Source organism: Zootermopsis nevadensis, unplaced genomic scaffold (genome assembly GCF_977971745.1).
Source record: "Zootermopsis nevadensis isolate Lab colony 2312 unplaced genomic scaffold, Znev_1.0 Znev_ptg000050l, whole genome shotgun sequence".
Taxonomy (NCBI): domain Eukaryota; kingdom Metazoa; phylum Arthropoda; class Insecta; order Blattodea; family Termopsidae; genus Zootermopsis; species Zootermopsis nevadensis.
In genome coordinates this window covers 4,498,452-4,518,354 of record NW_028259182.1, presented here as the reverse complement: position 1 = coordinate 4,518,354, position 19,903 = coordinate 4,498,452, and the positions used below count along the sequence as shown (strand labels likewise).

At 36.9% G+C, this 19,903-nt stretch overlaps 3 protein-coding genes across 5 annotated transcripts in view; 1 reads left to right on the top strand and 2 right to left on the bottom strand.

Annotated features, from left to right (window-relative positions):
- Window positions 1-4,505, bottom strand: part of Ziz (dedicator of cytokinesis protein Ziz) — a 34,675-nt gene extending 30,170 nt beyond the window's left edge. Inside the window, exons 1-6 of the mRNA XM_022060593.2 lie at window positions 4,268-4,505; window positions 3,459-3,575; window positions 2,204-2,376; window positions 1,069-1,138; window positions 584-711; window positions 385-487 (exon numbers count right to left, since the gene is read on the bottom strand). Of these exons, the coding sequence (XP_021916285.1) occupies window positions 385-487; window positions 584-711; window positions 1,069-1,138; window positions 2,204-2,376; window positions 3,459-3,575; window positions 4,268-4,381 (705 nt within the window). The 5' untranslated portion in view covers window positions 4,382-4,505. The remainder of the gene's footprint in view (window positions 1-384; window positions 488-583; window positions 712-1,068; window positions 1,139-2,203; window positions 2,377-3,458; window positions 3,576-4,267) is intronic.
- Window positions 4,506-4,725: 220 nt separating this feature from the next.
- LOC110828162 (protein phosphatase 1L) lies at window positions 4,726-10,381 on the top strand. The gene is made up of 4 exons (XM_022060610.2): window positions 4,726-5,214; window positions 5,687-6,149; window positions 6,657-6,787; window positions 7,007-10,381. Exons 1-4 carry the CDS (start codon window positions 4,750-4,752, stop codon window positions 7,397-7,399), a joined length of 1,452 nt encoding a protein of 483 aa, XP_021916302.1. The 5' UTR covers window positions 4,726-4,749; the 3' UTR covers window positions 7,400-10,381.
- An 871-nt stretch (window positions 10,382-11,252) lies between these two features.
- Atg4a (Autophagy-related 4a) lies at window positions 11,253-19,886 on the bottom strand. Of its 3 annotated transcripts, none has more exons than XM_022060627.2 (10): window positions 19,737-19,886; window positions 17,578-17,756; window positions 17,243-17,407; window positions 16,672-16,849; window positions 15,939-16,018; window positions 15,243-15,415; window positions 14,581-14,659; window positions 14,153-14,307; window positions 12,536-12,707; window positions 11,253-12,046 (listed from the first exon to the last, which is right to left on the bottom strand). In XM_022060627.2, the coding sequence occupies exons 2-10, from the start codon at window positions 17,693-17,695 to the stop codon at window positions 11,985-11,987; spliced, it is 1,182 nt and encodes a 393-aa protein (XP_021916319.2). In that variant the 5' UTR covers window positions 17,696-17,756; window positions 19,737-19,886; the 3' UTR covers window positions 11,253-11,984. The 3 variants fall into 3 exon arrangements, with proteins under 3 accessions (XP_021916319.2, XP_021916321.2, XP_021916322.2); XM_022060629.2 differs by lacking the exon at window positions 19,737-19,886 and adding an exon at window positions 19,476-19,719; XM_022060630.2 differs by lacking the exon at window positions 19,737-19,886 and adding an exon at window positions 19,501-19,719.
- Window positions 19,887-19,903: the final 17 nt, after the last annotated feature.

The window sequence follows — 19,903 nt, the reverse complement described above, 5'->3', positions numbered from 1 at the left end:
ATTTTAAATTACTTTGATTAAACAACCTCTAACTGCTGGCATATAATCTACAATGCAAACCACTGAACCTAACAGCTGCTTAAACAATTTCAATCAATAACCTTAATCTCACTCTTGGGCCTATGACTCAACTGATACACCAAAATTGTGCATATAGAATGAATCTATTTATGCACATTCAGGGATCGACAAAAGGTAGCTACAAGCACCAGTTAGCAACAGAGTATAAAACTGCATTTCACAGTGCAATCTGAAAGAGAATTCTCTGTCTTCTCGTAGCACGTTACCATCTGATCGGTGTCGGATATCGTAGTTTGTTTGGAAGAAATTCTGGTAAATGACCGAACCTAAATACGGGAGCGAGAAGCATAAATAAGGACTCACACGCACTACTTCTGTACAGAAATCCATAACAATTGTTGCCTTTGCTTCTCCCTTCTTTTCATCCTTGTGTAACTCCAGGATGTACGTTCCATCCACCTCTTGCCTGAAACACACAGAACAGTAACGCTATTTTACACAGGCACTACAGAAATGATCCAGACCCTCGAGTATAAAGAATTCTAACACCGCCTCACTATACCTTAAATAACAGTAACGTCGTTTGAAGGATTTGGAGCCAATATTCACGAACATTCTGTCAGAGCCGACTTCAGGTCCTTTCATAAGGTACCCTTGTTTAGTGATGCCATCGTTCTTGGAAATAATATCCTAAAAGAAAGATATACTTTGAATTAAGGATTTCAAACACACTTTTGCAACATTTGGGACTGAGGACACCTTTCATTTGATACCACTGTTGCATTTGTTGTTGCTTTTGCGTAAGTGTGAAGTGTTCACACTTCCTCCGAGCTGTGGTTCCAAATAAAGCGCTGTGCACATGTGACACGGCGTGTTGAACACCACTGGATTTTCAGTGCACTCCAAAGAGTACACCTTTCCAAACCTTATATATAAACTCAAAATACCTAAAAATAATATTAACAGTACAAAATTTCTAGAAGAAGGAACGTGCACAATAGGAGAGTTAAACTTTGTTTTAAATCATTTGTATATTTGGTTTCTTACCTCATCAACTTGGTCTGCGTCTGTGTCAACTTCATACACTTCATCCTTCAATTCATCAGACTTTAATATTCTGAAAGAAAAAAGAGTCTTCCGACTAGTAAAATCATAACGTTTATATTTAAGAACTCTATCTCAAACTGCAAAAAAACTGTAGATTAATGTTAAACTTCCTTCTTAAAATTCACAACATTTTCTTCCCCAAGCCAACCTTACTGAGTTTCTGTTAGTGATGGACCATCACTTTGTGTCTTAGTTTTTTGACTGACGTCGAGTACAGAAGAGCCGTTAAGGACTATAAATTCTGGATGTGCATGATTCATCCATAGTAACTAATCATCAAACAGGATATTTCTTTATAAAACTAAAAACCAGTTCGTTCTAAGACAATAATATAGAATACCTACATTAAAAACAACCAACGCAGCCAAACAAATTCTTTTCACAAAGAAGCAACACTAGCAGCTGGGCATATAAAATCTGCTACAGCAAGAATATTATTAATCTTGTATGACATATTTTTTCTTGTATTTTGGAAAGAGAAAGTAATGCAAACATCAAAATTTGGAAATGGAAGGACTCAAATATCGTTTGATTTTCTATTCATTTATATTGACCGCAGAATAGGAATGACGGGACAATTACGGATGCGTAACTGAAAGTTCGATGGGAAGAAACAACAGCTTCTTTTAGGTACTTTCCCAACATTCGTCCAGAAGACTAAGATAAATAAGTCACAATGGTCTCCTCCCCAAGGTAAGTACAAAAAATCTCCCAAGTGCATGCGATAAGTGCTGTACCACTGAATCATACAAATTTCCTTTCTTGTGATTTTGATGAGGCCTGAGTCCAATAGTACAGATCTGGAAGAAAAGCTCAAAATATACATTCTGAATGCAAACGTTCTCCAAGTTCAACATTCGCAAGACCTGCCTTCGGAACGCAGATTAATGGTAAAACAGTCTTGGAATTTCAAAGCAGAATACAAGAATAATGAACAGTAGCATACGTCACAGTACGTTAAAGCCTACAATTCATACCAAATGCAGCGGCAGGCTGCACGTCATCCTGAACATCTCATCCAATCACATCCTTTACATTCCAAACCCAAGCTAAGGATAAGAATTACATATCTTACTTTGGCAATTCTAAGTAGGTCCCTGAATAGGCACTGTACTTATAATGAATAAGATTCCAGTTGGATGTGTAGCTTTTGAGACATTCCTTCGTGAAACGGCCGCACTCGGCCGTATCCAATGTCGGAGGCACACTGTGCACAGTAGTGCGAAATCTCCTCGGTAAAACGACTTGCTGGAAAAAAAAAATAGCAAGATCCAACGACAAGAGATATGAGGACTTCATAAAATTGACAATTTGGAATGTCGCCTTTTGAGTAATGACGCAAAGCAGTCTTCAAGGCAAGGTCAGTATTTAAGAGGAACATACTGGTATCCTCTGAAACATCCATCTCTGATGTTGGAGGCAATATGGTCCTTCCAAACATTGGTAAATACATACAAGACTACATAACATCATAATTTGAAAGACCACAATCTACATATTCAATAATGTTTATCAGCAGACAAACCAAACATACTGCAACTTACTCAGTACTATACTGTTATTATTGTTACACAGAATATTACAGGTTGCGAACAAATCAGTTTCATTACTGATAACAACAATAAATACATGATTCATAGTTGTTGTTTCTCGGCTCTACAACCTGGTTGTGGGTTTTTGCCGCCTCCTTTTCGGAGTTTTCTTGGTCTTGAAGTGTGCATTTATGAGTAGTGAGTGATCAGCCCACTGACATGAGCTCAAAAAATCTTAACCAGCTAGTATCAGGAAATATTTCAAAATGGAGATACATCGCCAGCATACTGCTTCCATTATGAGATAGAGATACATATGCACATATAATAAACCAATTAAAGAGGCAGACATTGCTAAAGAAAAACTATTTATATTTTAGCACATCCACCGATGTTTTAAACACTCATGTACCATGATTACGGACAACTACAATTAATGTTTGTTTTTATGTTGACAATCACCTTTCAGCTATCTAAGTAACTCCATGAAGCAAAGCCCATCTTCGGACGCCAATATTCATTCAACTAGTCACTTTCTCCACCTTTTACCTTACGGTTAATTACCATGCTCACGTGAGCTGGAATTGATTTCTATCCCAAGTCAGATGAATTCAGTTCACATTTTCCAACACCATTTCATGAAGTACCATTTCAACATTATTCACTATACCTAGGTCTTCCAGGCAATGTCTTCATTTCAGGTTTTCAAACCAAAATAATGCATGCATTTCTAACCTCCATGGTACAAGTCCAACCTTTCTCACAGACTTTCCAGATTAGAGAATTAATTATGCTTACCGACACATCATCCGATGGATACAGCAACAGTTCTCGCTGAGGATCATTTTGCAATAAAGTCTTGTTCTTTAAGATAAAAGTTTCAAAATCGATTGGTTCAACTAATTGTGGCTTGTTCTGTAAAAAGATGCATAGATTAATTTTAACCCTTTATAAGTAGACAGATACCTTGTTCCATGGCATTATAAAATGAAACTCTACTACACCATCAATATTTGGAAATGCAATTTTAAAATCTGTTAATTAATATTTTCGAAACATCGTCTCTCACTCTCAGGAAGAAACATAAATTGCAGGTGTTTGAGAATAGGGTGCTGAGAAGGATAGTTGGGCCTAGCAAAGATGATGGGACATGCAGAAAGCTGCAAAATGATGAGCTTAAAAATTTGTACTCCCCCAATATTGTCAGGGTGATTAAGTCGAGATGAATGAGATGGGCGGGGCATGTAGCGCGCATGGATGGGTATTGGTCGGGAACCCTGAATTCACAGAATTTCAGGCTGTTTCACATTGTCATTGCTGCAGGTGTGAAATATTTTTGCAAACTGTCTTCACGTTACTTTGTTAATCACATGAGAATACACAAACTAGCTCCAAATATTAAGTCAGCAATATTTCCTGTATTCACAGAAACAGGAAACCAATTTAAGTAACGAGTTATTAATTGCGATAGCAATAAAAACATCGAAATAGAAAATTTCTTTCAAGCTCGCTTTGATCTGAAATCTGACATTTCACACCCAGAAACTAAATATAAACCCGCTACAACAAATAAACAAAACACTATTCACATAGCAGAGACGTTATACCTGAACCGTGCTTTCTCGAACTACTTGTGATACTGTCTCACGTAATTGAGCGGCCATTCCAGGTTTGCCTAGTGCTCTTGTAAATTTCCTTTCGCTCATTTTAGTAGATGTCATTTCTAAAATGTAAATTATAATTAACTGTTACGATAAAACACACATTTGGAAATTACTTAATGTCATTCACCAGCCATGTTCAAAACCGCAAATTATACCAACATCCGAAACCTTCCCACAGCAGCGGCGGCAATAGCAATTTTACATTTCTTAAACATGAGAAAACCTTGCAGTTTACAGATAAAGAAATTATAAGGACTATAATAATTACTAATATAACAATTACTCGTAAGAAATATAATAATTACTCATGTCTTTCTGGAACCATGAGAACATTGTCAGCGTGTTCCGATTATTGTGATTCCGAACACGTCCAAATCTTTTACATTTGTGATTTGGCGGCATTGTACCGTTATACGGAATCGAAGATGGAGGACGAGTTGGAAGACCGAGTGCTATATCAGACGTATATATCCCACATGAAATTAATTTCAAGATTTGCAGTGGGTGTGCCACTCAATTCTGCCCCAGTTACTTACTTGTGGCGGCTTTTAAGAATTTATATACTAAAGCCAGAAGTGCTTATAATAAGCGCCATGCTGTTTATTATTTTAGTTTATCTTCAAGCAGTTGATGCTTGGAGTCATACTTTGCTGGGCAGATTAACATATACAATTGGTCGTTCCACTTCTAAGGTTCAACGTCTACAGTATTTTGTGAATGGGTCAGTAACAATTGGGGAGAAACTCAGTTGGGAACTGAAGGAAGGAATTGTTGCTGCGTATGCCGTTCAAGGACGACGACCTCGCATGGAAGATCGCTTTGTTGTAAATGAAGATATCAATAAAACTGGTGTATCATTGTTTGCTGTGTTTGATGGTCATGGCGGAGAGGTAAAACACATTAAGTACACATATACACATTTAAAAGGTTCTATACGTCATATTTTTAAATTTAAGAAGTGTTACTAACAACGTGTGACAGGTATTTGACTCCTCCCCAAAATGTTTCTGAGAAGTGACTATGATGTGTAGCATTTCTATAAACAAGATTAGGTAGGTATGCTTTTGCAAGGACACTGACATTCCAGAGATGTTCTTTAGCACATCTTGTAGGTCATTCTGTGAATGTTATCTGAAGTCACTGTTGTGAAAGCATACCAACATCTGTTGGATCATTTTAGCAATGTTGTGAACCGAGGTAATTGTTATACAAGTGTTTCAGCAGTGACCATAGTTCCCATTGTTCTGCAACAATTACCCCTGATCATGCAGCTTGCTTGCTTCTTAGGAAAAGCATGAGTAACCAGATCTTTCTGTTGAATTAATTTTACACCAGTTTCAAGATAATGTGTTTCTTTTCCAGTTTGCAGCAAACTATGCCCGCGATAACCTTATAAAAAATCTTAATAACAAGGTTGTTGAATTGAAGAATCTTATTGCTGCTGGAAACAAACGAAAACCAGACCATCTGCCCACTTCTGGGGACAGCGCGAAAAAAGATGGAGAGAAAAAACCTGGTGCGCCTCCTGTTGAAAAGAAAAACAGTTTCAGGAAAACAATGAGCACATCACAAACAGACGAATGTATGAGGAAAGGCGGAAGCATAACAGATCCTGAACTACTGAGTCGATTGGATACACTAACTCGACCTATCACAAGAGAGGTTCGCCCTTCGAGACAAGACGGCGTGCCACGACCTGCTGTTCCCACTGCTAGTTACTTAGAAGCCAATGGAAATATAAATTACAGACAACTTCTCACAGATGAAGTCCTTGCAGCTGACCATCTTTTGGTACAGGCAGCTAAGAAAAGCATGGATGTTGCAGGTATTTGTTTTGATATTTCACATATTAAAACTTACAGGTTGTTGTTTCTTGGCTCTACACCCTGGTTGTTAGGTTTTCAACGCCTCCTTTTCAGAGGTTTCTTGGTTTTGAAGTGTGCATTTATGAGTAGTGAGTGACTAGCCCACTGACTGTACAATATCTACTCAATCCTGATTTGACTGCCAGAGCCATCTAGCAGCTAATCAGGAGACTTCGGTGAGAAATGGCTGCTGAATTTTGCTTACGAAACATCTCATATCATGCTTGTAAGGTTCTTTTACATGCCGTAAATCTATGACATGGGGTTGCCGGCTTTACTTTACCTCTGAAGGAAGTTGTGCTACAGATTTTTATCACCCTTAAAAATCCATCGACCTCGGCTGGGATTGAACCCGCGAACCTTGGGTCCAGTAGCGAGTACGCTAACTACTAGTCCACCGAGGGCGACAGTAGAACTTGCAGGTGTCATATGAAATGAAGGTATTCAATAGATCCTTCACATTACAGGTACCACCGCACTGATTGCTCTTCTTGAAGGATCGCGGTTGGTCGTTGCTAATGTCGGTGATTCACGAGGTGTAATGTGTGATAGCAAGGGTAACGCTATTCCTCTCTCCTTTGATCACAAACCGCAACAGGTATTTATGATGGGATAACCTAAAGTAATACTTAAAAAACACAAAAGAGCAGCACATAAATTTAAAATCATAACTTATCCTTGCCTGATCAGAAAGCTGTGAATCATTAACATGTAAACATTATTTTTCTTAGTTGTTTACATACATGTACATAGTAGTCGATGGATAAATGATTGCCGTCCAGTGCTTGCCTGTTTATAAGATTTCTTGCTGCTTTAGATGCGGGAGAGGAAACGCATTAAAGAAGCCGGCGGTTTCATCACGTTCAATGGGGTGTGGCGTGTGGCTGGAATCCTGGCAACTTCACGGGCTCTTGGAGATTACCCGCTTAAAGATAAGAAGCTCGTGATTGCCGATCCTGATATCCTAACCTTCGACCTAGCAGACCATAAGCCAATGTTTCTCATTTTGGCTTCAGATGGCCTCTGGGATACTTTCTCAAATGAGGAGGCTGTGGCGTTCATTAAGGAGAGATTAAATGAACCTCATTATGGAGCAAAGAGTATAACCTTGCAGTCCTATTACAGAGGCTCCTTAGACAATATTACTGTAGTAGTGATAAACTTCGCGGATAAAAAATTGAGTTACGGAACTCTTAAGAAAACTAGGTGAAGAAATACGTTGTATGCTTAAAAAATAAATTTTAAATCACTTTCAATTTAAATCAGGTCTTTCTTCATCAGTTAGGTGAATTTTTTGTGATATTCTTATTTATATGGCACAACAAAAATAAAATGTAACCTTTAAAAGAATGATAAAAGTTTGAAAGTAAGTTTATTTTATAACTTCGGTGAACCAATAAAATTTAGTGGTCACATTTCAGTGTTAAGTCCATGTAGGAGGTATAATTCCTACAGCAGTAATACTGCGTTCGGATAGATAAATCTTGGGAAAGAACTTTTAATCCTTGTTTTTAATCTGCCGTATCGAAATGAGGGGAGAAGTAAAATCCCGGTGTTTCCGAAGTCCAGTAAAGAAAATATTTTCTGTTAAATGTCTTTCCTTCTTATATGGACAAACATTTGTGAAAAATGTTCTGTGCTCTTTATCTGTGTTAAATTTTTATATTTTCTTTTACTTTATAAAATTATGTTTGCTTCTGTCGTGATTAGTATGATGAGATTTTGCAATGGGTCACACATAAAAGATTGTACAGCTGCAATTATAATTTAAATGCAGTAATTCTTAATTCTTGGAATTCAGTTTTTAAAACGTAAATGTTTTTTGCTTCACGATGATCCTTCTCTCCAGAGTTTCCCCCGATGCTAATTTTTATAAGCCTTCTTAACACAGCTGTTCAACGCTTGTCATGTCGTGGTTACTTTAGCTGTTGGGAGCATCTCTTAAAATCTGTCCTTGGACAATATGCCAACACAGAAGTTTTCATGATTTACCATAGTTCCTATTTTTTTCCATACACTAACCCTTTGAAGCCGAAGCTCGTCTTCATAATATTTACGAATCCAGACCGTACCGCGAAGAAAACACTTCACCTCACCATTACGAAAATCAGCTGGTTAACCCTTTGAAGCCGAAGCTCGTCTTCATAATATTTACGAATTCAGACCGTACCGCGAAGAAAACACTTCACTTAACCATTAGAAGTCGAATCAGGTGGTACCACATAAGATTTAACAAAAGAACATCCCGGTCAAAGCCTTAAAGATAGCACGATTTCTTAACCTATAAACATATTTTTTTCAGTTTCCTTAAAACCAGTTCAAAGATTTTAAGATTAATTTATCAAGATTTTCACAAAACATATTTATAAGTATCTGTTGTCCAACAAACAATTTCAGCCTGGTCTTTCGCATTCATTAATGAATGAGATATTTTGCTCAGAAATGTGAGATACTTCAATGCTTAATTGTACATCACATTATTTTGTCATTGGATACCGTGCACATTTAGTAGAAGAAGAATTTTTTTGCTAAATTAAACTATGGAAAGAATTAAAGTAGCTAAAATGAACAAATTAATAATTTTCAAAGTATTATGTTCAAAAATCATTTTCTGTTCTCATGTGTAGGGATGAAATGTTGCGTCAATTTATGCATTCTGACAATCAGGTTGAATATGGAATAACAAACAGCCGACTAATATGTTCACTGACAGTGAAAAGGGTAAAATGAAACTGTGAATGTTAAATTCTGTTATAAAGCTCTTCATCCAATACTTTTTAAAGAGATATTCACTTCCAGGTATCACACACAGAGACTGAATTAATTGATCAGTATTATTATAAACCTAGGACATGCTATTTTACGAGATACAGATATTACATTTTCAGTCTTTTGTAAGCAAATTCACCTTTCGTAAAGTGAACCAGAATCGTAACTCAGTACAGTAGGAATAGGAATGTGAAATTTCTCTCATCGCCGCTATGTCCAAGACAGTTCTAGGTGCAGAACCATACAGCTTTACCCTGATAATCATGTATGCCTTCATGGCGTCATGATTATACTCGTACCTTTAACGTGCTGTAAGCTGTCACAATGCTTGGCACATTCATATCAGATTATGTACCTGGTATACAATTTCCTAAAAATCATAAAATTAATTTTTTGTGATTTAAAAAAGATCTGATTTAAATGCTTGATTTAACCAACTGAATTGAATATTAATTAATGTTACAGGACCTGTATAGATATGTGTGGTGTTTCTTGTTTGCTCAGAATAGCCTGCCACAATTTTTTTATATAAATTGAGAATGCTTTCATAAGTCCTACACCTCAAGCACAAAGTTATGAGAATATTCTCCGATTAAATGTACATACATAAATATAATTACAGACTCTAGAAATGGGGTGTCTAAAAGTATTTATTTTGTGACAGAAGCCAATTTACACTGTTGTAATCGATTAATGTGACTTTAAAAAAATGTATTTTCAGTCTTTAAATGTAAAATCTTATTACAACCTGTGATATAGTCTTTATCACCACGTGAAATTACTGAAAATGTTTTGCTAACGAAATATAAGTTTGTAATTGCATCTCATCTATAACTGCATTTAAGAAATCTCATGTTCGACTCACTGAAATTCAGTATTTGTCTTCGTTTGCCCTAAACACTTCCATATTTTATAAATTGTTTGATTTAGATGAAACCCGCCCTCGTATTTATGCCGTGAAGAAACTTTTGATTTGTTTGGGGTAGTGTTAATCTTGTTTTTGTGCCCTCGTAAAAAGTATGTACTTGTTATGCCAACCTTTCCAGCTAATTCTCAACATAACTAGCTAGGACAGGTTTCTTATTTGAGGATTTTAACCACATAATCAAGTGATATTTCACTGCAAGACTGATGTTAATGGATCAACTCTGGGTGATTAAAACTAGCAATTTCACTGCACCAATTTAGTTGTGGATGGTTGTGCCAAAAATGTCAACATTGTCTAATATCGCTTTACTCGTACCAAAGATTTGCTCATTGATTCAGTATTTTACTGCATATTATCTTGACTTTCCCTCTTAATTGGAGACAAATGTGTGTAAGCAGTGTTAAAAGTCTCCTGTGATTTGATTTGGGAATGTTTTAAAGACTTGTGTGTGTATAAACTTGTTTTTGTGTGGTAATAAATTGTATGTGAATGTTATGTTATTTTAATATATTCAGAGTCTTATTAATATAGACTGTCACATGTCTCTGCCGAGTCCTGTAGAAAGTAACCACAGTTTCTTTTCTGCCGTTTACTCATGGAAAAACACGTTCAAAATTAAATCAATACGCTTTCTGAATTAAGAGCATCCATAAAACAAAATTGGGCCCCAGTACCAATTGGATAGGAGGCTGGGTGGGCCCCAGAGCCGGTCTGGATGCAGAGGCTCAGTGCAAGCAACTTCCAACATCACTCTTCAGCAAACGCGGTACGGTCTTACTGACGACTAACTAAATGCGCAGTTTTTTCCTGAGAGACATTCAACAGCACGCTACTACCTACCCGCATTTCCTACAGGATGAGCCAGATTAAACATGAGGCTGCTCCACTTCATTTCAGACTACAAGTCGCACAGCACTCGAATCAGGGCTATGGAAATCACTGGATTGGTCATGGAGATCCACATGCCTGGCCACCCAATTCATCAATCTTGACACCCCTTGATTTCTATTTACTGAAATAGAGTATAAATTACAGACATGAGATAAAATCTTGTGACACATCATGGAAGATGCTGTTTTCATACAGAAAGCGGCACGTGCTGTTTTAAAATGAGCTTGCTTGTGCACAGCCAATGCAGTAAGTTATTTCAAACAGTAAGATGCTTAAGTAGAAACACTGTATCAAAATATACATTAAACATCAGTAGAATACCATTCCTGTGTAGCTGATTCATTTTGTATTTAAAACAATTTCATTTAATCTGCACAGCCCAAAGATTTTGCACTCCTTCCAACTGTCCACGGTTCAGATTTGACCCACGTTGATGTAACATTTATCACTCAAAATAAGGCAATGTAAAACCACGTGAGGTTTCATAGGGTACCCTGGAGATATCTGTCACAGCAGTCTCTTTACTCAGATTAATTTACATAAAATACATCTTTCAAATAAAAAGTTAGGTACGAACATTTTATTTAAATAAAAGACTTGACTGAACATAATTAAAAATAGAATATACATCTCTGTTAAAAAACATTAATTCTATAGGAAAAGTGCATAAAAATCAACATATGGAAAAGTTCAAAGCATAACCTACCATCAGAGCACTTGCAGGACTTAATTTATATCAGTGACAAACTTAGCCACAACATACGGTCAGATACTTGCGCAGTTTTCAAACATTAGAACTTGACAGTGCAGTAAGAAAGAAATACTACAATAAGAAAATGCTGAATAAATTTTTGTTGAACTAAAGATGTTACACAAATTTTACAATGCCTGAATTATTCAATTATGTGTGAAATTTATGCATAGTATCATTAGTGTATATTTACTTACATCATCAAATGTATTGGAAAACTATATGTATATGTACATATATATATACACAAACACACATGCATATACATATGTAGTAGGAATCTGAACAGACTATACTTCTGCATGCATCAAATATGCAGACCAATAAAGATCTTGCTGGCTGTGGCGTACTGTCGAGCACAACAAACATCATCATTTATCATTTTCAAGGTCAAAATATGAAGGCGAACTTGCTTTCCTCGTCACAACAGTCATTTGAGGCATGGCTGCTCCTTATTCAACCCAGCAGTTCAAATTCTTCATCCGAATCGTCAAACTGTCGTTCAAAATCTTCATTTGCTGGAAACGTAAAAATGTCCTGACTCATCACACTGTTTTCGATTACAACCGCACATCATAACCTATGTAAGTACAATATGCAAAAGGCTGTCTTCTGGGTTTTTACACTGTGTAGTCTGGTAGAAGTTTACCGATGTCAACAGGCAGACTAAACACCCCACTGACGAAAAGGTCACTGACCCCAAACATCTCTGAAGTCACTGGTGCCTTTCAGAAAAGGCAAAGGTCATGTTTCAATAGAAAAGTCAGATTCCCATAACCACCGTAATTACTTTTAAAGAGCATTCGTGAATTTTAAATCCAGAGGCTATAAAGGAGTAAAATGCACCAGAATTTTATACAAGATCTTTAAAGATCCAAACATAAAATGAATGAGGTTCCACTGCATTCTTAATCAATCGTAACACAAATCAGATGCTCTTGAACATTCAATTCTGACCTCCACTCTCAAATTAAGCAGCGTATAAACTCGTGGCCTTACGAACTTACCCAAGAAAGCCGTCGCGCCTAGTGCTTCTTCTGCCCCATCTTCTAGGGGTGACCAATGTCTGGGCCTCTCATTACAGAGCTCGAATAAAGGCTGCTTTTCAGGATGCACCAATCGCTTTTGGATGAGCTGGCACAGCAAGTCAAATTCATCTTCAGTGTTGCAAAAGAAACACTGTGAATATAATCAAAGCCTTCACAGTTCATGAAACTGAGCAGATGGACAAAGTTCGTCACCATTAATCTGTGATATGACTAACATAACAGCCGCGAACTACACACCTCACACATTTTACGGATAGTTTCCCTTTTCATAAAGTCTGATCGAAAGGCAAGTATGAATTCATATCTCTGATAAAACACCCTTGGAGTGGGAATGAGTTTTGAGCAGCGCTGCATGTTTAAACTTCTTACAGCTCATTCCATTGCTTCGGATGTTCGTGGTCGATATTTAAGGTAAGACTGTTTTTGTCACATGTCGATTTAACAGTCTCCAAGAGTAAGAAATAATGCACGGGCGTTACACTTCACAAAATCTTCAAAATGACAACCACAAATTATCGACAGATGTAAATAACCTTTGAAATTGTAAAACAATGAACTGTTCAAGCCTTTTAAAGTCATTCCTTCTTTTTCAAAAAGGGAAAAATGTCAATTACAATTGACAAGTCTGATATCCTTACACCAAGAAAAATGACAAACTGGTAGCAAAAGCATGTTTTAGCGCAAACGATAACATCTAAATGCACCTAGCACACAGAAATAGATTTGTCAAAGACGTTAACAATATTAACGAGGCCATCGACCTTACCAGACGTACCCCAACCTAACCCCACAAAGCATAACAATACCTAACCTATCCTAACCCAGATGGAGACTCTGACCCACGAAGGCCTTGCTGCCAGGGGTCTGCTCAAAAAGGAACCTCTGCCCCATCCAGCAGGCCCACACCCCAAGAAGGTTTGCACCCAGCAGTGATAAGCTACAGTGACCCATCAGTTTGTACAGAGACATAAACAATGCGGAGAGAGCCTTTGAGGCAAGGAACTGATCTTAAATAGAAAAAACCTAAAGATGTGGTTGGCAGCATTTGATATTAAAATGCTGATAATTTATGGTTTAACAATAAAACACAAGAATAAATAAAAAAACAGCTTCACAATGAACAGCTCACAATCCATACTATTTACCGACTACTGGAAATTACGGTTAGGATAATCAAATCAGAAAGTGTAACAAGGGTGGAGCTAGAAGCATGCACGGATAAAACAAGAAATGCATACAACATTTTTGTAGCTAAACATGACGGGAATAAATAAATAAAAAAACAGCTTCACAATGAACAGCTCACAATCCATACTATTTACCGACTACTGGAAATTACGGTTAGGATAATCAAATCAGAAAGTGTAACAAGGGTGGAGCTAGAAGCATGCACGGATAAAACAAGAAATGCATACAACATTTTTGTAGCTAAACATGACGGGAATAAATCACTAGAGAGGTATCTATCTGCCACTGATTTAGAGTTACTTAAAATAAAGATTTCACAGTGACTGTCATTAGGAAGTACACTTAACATTCCGACTTAAACCGAACCGCTACGTCAACATTTCTTACCGCTGCTACTGATGGATCCATATGCAATATGTGCATTCTGCTAGCGTACTGACAGTGATAAGACGAATCAAAAACTTCCTCGTGTTCCTGTTCTTTCTCTTCCACGAAGCCTGCAGGCTGCGTCGTATGAGGGTCCAAATAGATTACTTCATCCCCTGTACAACACATCAACCAATAAATCACACAGCAACTTCTCCGTTTACGCGGTAGATACATTCCTGAAAAAAGCCGCATAAACTCATGCGCAAACGAAGTGATGACTTCCCATAAAAGGATTTTTAACTCCCAGATATGATAAAACGAGAAAAGACACTTATGTTTGTACGGTCGTATCTAAACAAGACATCAATGCGTAAATTTCAGTCTACTCTGAAATGTCATTAAATTTATTTTCCACGCAAAACTTTGCGTATTAATTCTTCACTTACCTACGCAACCAATGAAGTATAACGCGTGGTTAGGTTTACCACCTATCACTCCCAGTGACTGTTTGAACGTGAAGCAAGTCTGTAAAATCAGAAATTTAAAATCAAACAATTTTAAAACTTTATTACTGTGCAATATCAGTCGTCTTCGTTCACTCGTTGTATCGTGGATGTGACGTCAACTCTGTATTGCATAGCGAGAATGAAAACCACGCTGTAATGAGTAATTAAACTGCGGGTTCTTCAAAATTAAAAACAGGTTTATTCTATTCAACGTTAAATCAATAATTTCCTTGATTACAATCCTAGAAGTCACAGTCTTGATTACAGACGCCGGACTTTACATCGGGTACGACTGTTCTCTTCTCACGGCAACCGCTCTCATCACAGACGGCAACTGTGCACTCCTTCTGCTTCACACAATTAACTGTTCAGCTGACGATAACGGCTAACAAATAAGCGGCAACTCTGTCGGTAGCACTCATCTTCCATACACAATTCATTACCATTTTGGAACAAAGAAATGTAATTCAAAGACTGAAAATCAAGACGCAATAAAAAGAGTATCTAGTAAGCTATGCACTCAGTCCCTAACTTGTTATTTATCTCATTTTCTGCTTTTGGGAAGAAATGAGTGAGGTTATATCTTATACAGGCTACCTCACCTTCAATCCTTGGACATAGACTGGGTTGATTTCGCTGAGTCCTAGCCTAAGAGGCACGACAAGAACAAGAGGTTTCCAGCGCCCCTTCACGAAACGAGGAAAACTTTCCTCTCCACTCGACTGCAAGCTGCTGTTGGGATTATGATGTGCACTTGGCGATTTGCAAAGTTGCTCTAGTAACAAACGGAGGTTTACAACAACATTTACAACACCCTGTGATCCCTGCGATTCAGTATCCCCACTTAACTCAGGCTCAAAATGTGAAAAAGTAACATTTTAGGTCCTAATTATTAACCAAGTACATTCTTTTAACGCAAGAATTTGCTTCATTTATCTTTGCATTTCAAGAGATGAAATACCAAAACATATTTTTAGGCCAAATTGTGGGTACAAAATGTGTAATTTACTTCGTCAATAATATTCAACTACAGATTTTATTTAGAGTTAAATGATATGACAGGACGATAACGTATCGGAAACTGGAAAGGAATGGGGCCTTTATTAATCAAATTAAATACTTAATAAATAACATATATTTCAATAATGATGCCACAGTTTTAAAATGTAGGCAAGCAAACAACCATAATTTCCATTCCTGAAATAATGATAATCACCATTTTGTGATAGGTATTCATAATAGATGTACGATCTACAGTTTTAACTCGTACTGAGTTACAAAATATATAAATGACTTACTTATTTCATTTACAATGACAGTGTTGTCAAGTGCTATGTGGATCACAACTGAACTCCACTCGTCATACACTGCCAGTTTCCTGAAATGATGAGCTGAATTAATACAAGATTTGAAGTTTTCATGACGGTAAACATTTGGACTACGGTCTTCTAGGTTATAAAATCATGAAGTCTTGGGTTACCAATGTTTTGGACAAACATACCACATCCATTTTCAGGGTAGAAGACTCCTAACTGGGACTGAGTCGAGGAAAAAAAATGTATTCTGAGAAGAATTTATGACGCCTCCTTAAATAAACATTTGAAAAATTCAAGTATTTGCCTTCGATGAACAGATGTACAACACAAATATATTTTATTTGTTCATAAACACTTTCTCGTGACTCTTCTACTGTCCACAAAATGTGGAAAATGGTTCCGCTAACTAATCAACTTTGCATGAGCCTGCACAAATATGTCACAACTGATCTCGCTTATAAGCCCATATGCTTTAAGACCAAGAATTAAAAGTATTAAGGGGGATTATCACATTTTTTAAAAGTTTTCCCCAGTTTTCCAAGTAATTTAGATTACTGTTCAGAAGATAAAGCTAATTTTTTTAAATATTCTGATGTCTACACTTCTAAGATGATCTCCTGCTTCGAAATTGATATCGCATGGTCCATTCAAAAGTTTCGTAAGAGGGATCTGCCACATTATTCGCATCACGAGAAGAGTGACGTAATACGCTTACTTTAACACCTGGGCGACAGTATTCGGTCCAAACCACTGCCCCACTTCTTTCCCTTCAGACGCACCCATCAATGCTATCTGATGGATCGAATACGTCGCAGCGCGGCGATCTTCAAACATGTGCAGAGTCTGAAGATATGACTTATTCCTTGAATCTGGAGTCCAGCACCAGTCTCGACCTAATTCATATAAATGTGTAAAGAAAATTATGCACGCATCTTTGATTTCTCAGATTAGTGCATGGCTTAAACTCGACTATCTGCATGCATGAAGAAAATTCAAAATCTCTTTATTTTAAGTCTATCGCATCAAAAAATAATCTTCTCACTGCTCCCTGAGCTATAGAAAAAATTATATAAATACTTTTTGTTTGTTTAACTGTCTTTTCACACACCCTGTTCACATAACTTTCGTTTCATCAAACTGCATGTTTCGGTACATGCTGCCATCTTCAGGTTTAACCATTGTACTCATGTTAAAGAAAGCTAATTTATTACTAAACATCGTCACACGTGGAAGGAGGACGTAAAAAAAGACACGCAACCATGCACACAAATATTAACTTCACCTACCGAGATGTAGACACACTAATGCCTGAGCAAGAACCATTTGTCCACAGCGAAGCATGCATCCCCAGCCTTTGTCCGACGTAAGCCCCGTATCTCCAATTTGTACAAAACCACGGCGATACGTGAACCATAACTTGGAGCGAATATCCTTACGGATAGTTTCCAAATCTGGAAAATCATAAACTGATGATAAAAGATACTGTCACATAAAATCACACACAACTTACAATTTTAGGTACTTGTGGGTTATCGGGACACATCGCTTTAAAAATAGGTTAAGTTAGGTTAGGTTAGGTTAAGTTAGGTTAGGTTTATTTCAACCGCAAAATTTTACTCACCACGAATGGCATTGTACTTCTTTCCCAGTACCCAAACAGGATCTTTTGTATGTGGAATATCATCTGGATCCAAGTGTCCTGCTTCCTGGGTCAAATAAGCTTCAAACATCATATCCATCTTTGCAGACTGTAATTATTACTGATCCACAAGAAAATCCTTACACATTCTGGTTTTGTATCTGTAAGAAAATAAAAATTAACAAGATTCCTCAACAAAATTATATGCCTACTAAATCATTTTATAAACCATTCTGTCGCACTAAAATATTTTGTTAAACAAGAATAGTTAGAAGATGGCTCTCTTCAGGGTTCTATCAGACTACACTGCGCTACAGCCCAGAAGACAGCAATCTTAAGAAAAGTAAGTCTTCTTTCTTGGTCTCTCTGCACCAACCCAGGCCATACCATAGCGATGCCACACATTTTCAAGTTCAATCTTAACTGGAGGTGGAGGGCTTCATGATCTGTCTTTACTTCCAAAGAAATATTTCCACATTAAAAAAGTAATGTCTAAATTTTATGGTCTGGTTTTACAAAAATCAAGCATGTTCTTCCCTTTTGTCACCTGCAAAGTAGTTTCTATTGCATAGGTTTAAAAGCAGAATGGAACAAATTCACAAAGTAGCAGTCACACATTTATCACAGAATTTGAAGTCTATTTAGTTAACTGTCCTATAAACTATTCTAAACCATCCAATTTCCCTAAACTGTAATTGAACTTACAATTAAGTCTCCTCAGGCAACAGACCACATGAGATTGGAATTGTAATCTAACATATCAAAGACTGTCTCTCAAATGTTGGATTAGGACACCATTCTCACAAGGCTTATTGTGTGAGAAGACTCAAAGTGCATTTTGTTTTTGTGAAAGCTCATGAATTTGGTTCTTATTTAAAGTTACTAAGCCCTAACAAAAACTACTTTCACTTAAGTAACGTGTAAAGGAACTACAAAATGCATGAAGAGAATGAGAAACATAAAATCAGAAAACTGAGCGAGGATAAAATAACCAGAATGTTATCATTTTTCATTAGATATAGAGCACAGCCATGAAATAACACGGTTGATTAAAATATATGTAGGCACAGTGCTGACAGATCACAAAACAGTATTTGCTAAATTAGCAGAATATTATTACCTTTAGGTTGAGCTAGCTTATGGAAAACTTGATGGGATTAGTGGCTGACTCTTCTGCCTGAGGCAGTGCCCACAGAAAACTAACTGCATTTGTCTCTTTCTAAGGTGCAGAGTATTTAGTATCACTGTACCCTGAACTTTTTCTGACTAATCCAATAAATAGATAGGTTAGACATTATCGCTTATTTTGCTCTTAGTGGATTGATATTTTTGTTTCAACGTTGTTTTCACAGAAAATACAAAGCTAAAGTCTCGAATTTTGTTTAATTCTGAATGACAGAATTAGATATCAAGGATAATGCCACGCCATAAAACAGCAGCTGCTAACTGAACAACAGTATATTTAATACCTTTAGGTTAGGATAAGCTTTGTTTGAACTACAGTTCAGTTAAGGACCTCTGGTGAGTTTCTGGTGCTGTGAATCTCGCTCACTGCATACCTCCATCCATCGTCTTACAAGCATTATTTGTGGAAACGACATTGCACTAAAATGTTAATTTTGCATTTATGATAAAGAAACAAAACAACGGTTTCTTATTGCAGATCTCTTTGTTCACCACAATCTGCTACAAGAGTTACATGGATCATGTTCTATTATTAGAACGCAATTTATAATACCACAAATTCTTAAACGTGATCTACATTACGTATAAGATATGACAAAACTATAAGATGCAGAATCTGTACCAGACCGTAGCCAACACGTTTTAAACATGAGAAAGTAAGGTGTCCATCAAACAAAATTTGCGTTGGACCTTACCTTGGCAATCCGTATTTGAACTTACATTTTGACGATGAAGACGCAAGATTAAACTTGTCATATTCTACGATTAACATTGAAATGGTATGTGCATCGAAAATATTCTCAGTCTATTACGTTTTTCGATTAAGAACTGGTAGACCTTGATGTTTTGACAAGCTTAACCACACAAAAACAGCTGGCAAACCCCCAAAACATTCGTAGCTTGTATTAACATGTCTGTTACAATGTCTATGGCTTTAAATATGAATTGCTCTATACCTTAAATAAATTTCTATCTGTCGTTTTAGTTTTATTACTTTAACTATTAAGAGTCATCATTTCTCAAGTTCATATTTCAGTCTTTCCATACAACCACAAACGATAACTCCCTTATTAAAACATATGACACTCAAAGAACGAAAATTTGGCGCAGGCGCAGTCATGTC

What these genes read in the sequence shown, in the direction of transcription:
- LOC110828162 (XM_022060610.2), top strand. Translation starts at nt 4,750, where the DNA reads ATGGAGGACGAGTTGGAAGACCGAGTGCTATATCAGACGTATATATCC. An exon ending in GAAAAGCATGGATGTTGCAG is followed by an intron (nt 6,150 to 6,656) that starts GTATTTGTTTTG and finishes TTCACATTACAG; the next exon opens with GTACCACCGCACTGATTGCT. An exon ending in TTGATCACAAACCGCAACAG is followed by an intron (nt 6,788 to 7,006) that starts GTATTTATGATG and finishes TTGCTGCTTTAG; the next exon opens with ATGCGGGAGAGGAAACGCAT.
- Atg4a (XM_022060627.2), bottom strand. Translation starts at nt 17,695, where the DNA reads ATGGATATGATGTTTGAAGCTTATTTGACCCAGGAAGCAGGACACTTG. An exon ending in GAAGTACAATGCCATTCGTG is followed by an intron (nt 17,408 to 17,577) that starts GTGAGTAAAATT and finishes ATGATTTTCCAG; the next exon opens with ATTTGGAAACTATCCGTAAG. An exon ending in ATACTTCATTGGTTGCGTAG is followed by an intron (nt 14,308 to 14,580) that starts GTAAGTGAAGAA and finishes TGTGTTGTACAG; the next exon opens with GGGATGAAGTAATCTATTTG.